Consider the following 4559-nt stretch of genomic DNA (forward strand, 5'->3'; position numbering starts at 1 on the left):
GTTATTCCAGCTTGCAGGACTGGCCTAGGGTAATTTTTAGGGGGGGTTTAATTATATTTTAAATTCGACAAATATTTAATATTCTTTTTAATTAATTTTAAATTTGTATTGTTTTGTATGTATTTTAAATAGATTGTCAGCCGCCCTGAGTCCTACGGGAGAAGGGCGGGATATAAATTCAAATATAAATAAATAAAAATAAATAAATAGAATAGAATAGAATAGAATAGAATCTGGAAGGACCTTGGAGGTCTTCTAGTCCAGCCCCCTGCTCAAGCAGGAGGAGCTATATCTGACTCTGCTTTTGAAAGACCCATGGAACCCCCCGACCTTGACAATCTCACCGCCTTGGCCAGGACCCCCCCCCCATCCTCTCCCATTCAGCCTTCCAACGGGGGTCCCCTCCCCAACCAACCAGGCGCTCCAAGGACGCAGCGCAGGACCAGCGCCAACCGCTCCCTCCCCTCCCCTCTTCTCCGCCTGGACCCTCCCCTCCCCCGGTCGCAGCCCCCTCCCACCCGCGCCAGCGGGGCAGGGAAACCCCCTCCCTCCCCCCTCCCTGCCCCTCTTCCAGCTGCTGTGACGCGCGCAGAGCCGCGGAAGGCGAGGGGCTCTCCCCTCCGCTTCTGCCCCGGGCCGGGCGCGCCCCGCGGGGACTTGGCAAGGCGGGCGGGTGGGCGAGCGCGGGGCAGGGGCCGGGCTAGCGGAGCAAGCGGCGGGCGGAGGCCCGGGAAGGGCGGCCGGCAGGAAGTTCCCCTTCTCGGGCGGGCCCAGCAGCCGCTTGTGCCGCGGCGGCGGCGGCGGCGGCGTTGCAATGCGAGGCGGCGCGCAGGAGGAGCCGGAGGAGGAGGAGGAGGAGGAAGAGGCGGCTGTCAGCGCTCAAGAGCCGCCTCCTGCTCCGGAGAGCGACCCAGCACGCAGCCCGGCACGCAGCGCCCCCTTCCCGCCTCTCCTGGCCAGGCCGGCGACCCCCGGGGAGACCCTGCGCGGTGCGCAACGCGCGTGGAGTGGCGCTGCCCGGCCATGGCGCTCTGGAGGGAAGTCGCGCTGCTGCTGCTGCTGCTGCCGCCTTCGTGGAGATGCGTGGCCGGCCCGGGGCGCGCAGCAGGTGAGACCCCGGGCCGAGGGGAGACCCCCCCGGGAGGGGGAACTAGCCAGGCTGCCGCTTGGATGGGAAAGAGGATCGGAGCAGCTTGCGCCATCCTGCGGTCAGCTTGGCTGCGGCTGATGGGCTATGGAGGGCATGCCCGGGGTGGGGTGGGGGGCGTCGGGGTCGTGGGAAAAGCGTTCCCCCTCCCCTGATAGCTCGCTCGGAGGCGAAAGGGCGGGTCGGGGGGGTGTCGGGATGGTGGGCCAAGCCCGGTGCTGTTTTCTGCCCGGGTTTCTCCGGCGCGCAGCTCAGCCCTGAAGGCAGAAGGACAGACGAGGTTCCCGGGTCTCTGAGCGTGTGCAGAGAGCGCCGGGCCTGTCCGAGGAGTAGCGGAGGGGTGCCCATCCCTGTGAGACGTTTGAGGAAGTTTTAGAACAGATATAACAGAATGACAGAGTGGGAAGGGACCTGGGAGGTCTTCTAGTCTGACCCCCCCCCTGCTCAAAGAGGGATCTTGGATTGATTGGGGTTTGCTGGCGGGTGAGAGAAGAAAAGGGGGCGACTTGGGCTTAGAAATGGGTCAAAATTACAGAAATAAAGAGGTTTTGGGGGGTGGAGTAGAGAAAAAGGTCAACGGCGGAGGCAGCTTCCCAAAGGGGATGAGGCTCCGATTTTCCTCACCCAGCAGAAGCAGGGGGTCAGACTAAATGACCTCGCAAGGTCCTCAAGCACTTCCAAAGTCCTTGGCTGAACTCCCATGAGCGTCTTTTGCCTTTCCTATCAACCAATAGCCGATGTGTGGCAGTTTTTAACAGAGAAAAAAAAAATGGACCTGGGATTGGAGATCTGTGATTTTTTTTCGTCCTCAAAAACTCAAAACTGTACAGGGGGGTCCTTGACTTATGACCACAAGGGAGCCCAAAATTTATGTTGTTGAGTGAGGCATTTGCGGAAGTGAGTTTTGCCCCGCGTTACGACCTTTCTCGCCGCGGTCGTTAAGCAAACCGTTGCGTTTGTTAACTTAGTAATCACACAATTGTTAAGTGTGAATCCGGCCTCCCCATTGATTTTGGTTGATGGACCTAAAAAAGGGAAATCATGTGATCCCGGGACGCCGCGACCGTCATAAATACGAGGCAATCGCCAAGCGGCTGAATTTTGATCACGAGACCACAGAGGACGCTGCCACGGTCGTTGAGGGTGGAAAAAGGGGAATTCTGGGAGTTGAAGTCCACCCCTCTTAAAATGGCTCAGCCTGACCTAGATCTCGCCAAAATCAAATCATTGCACAAAGGGTCTGCGAAAATGTACTTCTGGGGGGGGGAGAGGGGGGCACAGATTCATACCTGACTCCCCATGGAGGAGGCATCCAAATTCTGGGGGGGGGGGGACAGGAGAAGACCACCACCCCACCTCCCCCCCAAAACACCCCCAACACTTTTTAACCTTTGCAGATGCCCCCGACTCGCAACATGAGCGATGCCCTTTGCTAATGGCCGGTCACCCCAAGGATCGCGTTGGTAAGGCGCCCCCCCTCTTCCCCAATTTGTGAAAGAGACAAGGCATAAATCACACGCCTGTTTTGGCAGCTGCCGGTTTAGCCGGTTGGATGAGCTCATCTCCTCTGCCTCACCCCCCCCCGTGGTGTGCCCCCACCCGTGGCACGGATGCTGGGTGTCTCCGAAGCATTTCCGTCCATTTCTGCAGGGCAGGAAAACCCTGGGTGGGGCGGGGAAGGGAATGTGGCAGACACCTTCTGCAGATGCTGGCGGAGACCCCACCCCAACGTCCTGAAGGCAGCTTCCTTCAGGGATGGTGGGCCTGCGTGGACCCCCCCAAGCTCCCTGCTCCAAAATTGGGGTCTCTCCCAATCTTTATTTTCCCTCCCCCCAATTCTCTTCTTTTTAAGGTTCCCACCGTTTCCCTGCTCAGCTGCGGCTTGTTTTCGAGGTTGAAGGGGAGCGCCTGCGTCTGGATTTGGCACAGAATCGGTGAGTTGGTGGAGGGGGTGTCCCAGAATCTGGGGTGGGGGTCTCCCCAGTCAGAAGGGTCCCCCAAATCCTACTCGCCCAAAAGAAGGTCAGCCTGTCGCTCCTAAAGCAAAAAAAAACAAAACAAAACTTAAAATCAAAGTTATTGGAGGTGCTTGAATGGGGAGGTCTGCCCTGAGCTGGGGGTTGGACTTGATGACCTCAAGGGGACCCCTGATTCTGGGTGTTCTAGATGCAAATATAAATTTCAGGTTTGATTTAAAAAAACGAAACAGAACTTTTGCATAAAGAAAAGAGAAAGCCACAGGAAGCCTAAGGCACCGATGCAACGGAGACACTCCAGCCCTGAGCGTTCAGTAGAGCTTCCATAGGCAGGAGCGGTCTCTCTTAAAAGCCCTGGAAGAAGAGCTAGGAGTTTGAAGAGACTGAGGAGAAGAGCTAGGAGTTTGAAGAGTTTGAGGAGATAAAAGCGGTATTTAAAAAAAAAAAAGCCTTTCTCTGCTGCGAGGTTTCCTCGCAGCGTGCCGAAAATAGGAACGGATCTGGAGAAGCCCAACTGAGCAAAAGCCAACCTAGCAGGCTTGCTGTTGCAGCATTTCCATTCAATGTTGGCTTGTTTTTCCTTCGCAGGGAGCTGATGATGGGCAGCTCAGAGTTAACCTATTATCTGCCAAACGGGACAAGAACAGTGCATCCAAACAAGCCAGAGGTAAGAACCAGGTTTATCTTCTCAGTTTTATATGCTACATATCAGCATTCAGTGAAAGGCAGTGCAGAGGTAGACTGTTCCTAGAACTGGAGGTTCCATTTAGTTGTCTTAACAGCCAAAATATGCTTTGACACAAAATTCCCCACTGAGATGCCTCAAAAATGGGTTTGGGTACCCTACAGCTCCTCATTCTGATAGGAGGGGTAGCCTTTAGCAGACCTGGTGGCTAAACCTTGGCTTATCCACTCACTCTGTCTGGCCTTGAGCAAGCCTGGATTCCCTAAATTAAACCCTGGCTTGTGTGTATTCAGGCGTGTCTTTGCAAAAGAGGAACTGGATGATCTGTCGCAGCCGAATCAAGATTTAAGCTGTTGATTCTGTTTTGTTCGGGGTTTTCTTTTAGGGCAACTGCTGTTATTGGGGTACCATTCAGGGGTACCCCGACTCTTGGGCCAGTGTCTGTGTTTGCTCGGGTTTAAGGTAAGAATGGGCAAAATTGGGGCGGAATTGAGCTCTCCTCCCCTTCCATTTTCACTCTCTCCTCCCAGTTCATTTTCACTTTTATTTTATGCTTCCCTTTACTTCCTCACCCTTTGCTTTCACTTTCACTTTCTCCTTCCTCCCATCCACATTCATTTTCACTTTCATTTTATCCTTCCTTTTACTTCCTCCATCCCTTGCTTTCACTTTCTCCTTCCTCCCATCCACGTTCATTTTCACCATCATTTTCTGCTTCCCTTTAGTTCCTCACCCTTCGCTTTCACTTTCA

The 4559-nt window shown here is 54.8% G+C and overlaps 1 protein-coding gene across 1 annotated transcript in view; it reads left to right on the plus strand.

Moving 5' to 3' along the window:
* Positions 1-1023: 1023 nt before the first annotated feature.
* ADAM15 (ADAM metallopeptidase domain 15) overlaps positions 1024-4559 on the plus strand; it is a 19958-nt gene continuing 16422 nt past the window's right edge. Inside the window, exons 1-4 of the mRNA XM_029286121.1 lie at positions 1024-1108; positions 2545-2610; positions 3000-3081; positions 3712-3790. Coding sequence (XP_029141954.1) covers positions 1024-1108; positions 2545-2610; positions 3000-3081; positions 3712-3790 — 312 coding nt within the window. The remainder of the gene's footprint in view (positions 1109-2544; positions 2611-2999; positions 3082-3711; positions 3791-4559) is intronic.

Source organism: Protobothrops mucrosquamatus, unplaced genomic scaffold, assembly GCF_001527695.2.
Source record: "Protobothrops mucrosquamatus isolate PMUCROS unplaced genomic scaffold, P.Mucros_1.0 scaffold2939, whole genome shotgun sequence".
Classification (NCBI taxonomy): Eukaryota; Metazoa; Chordata; class Lepidosauria; order Squamata; family Viperidae; genus Protobothrops; species Protobothrops mucrosquamatus.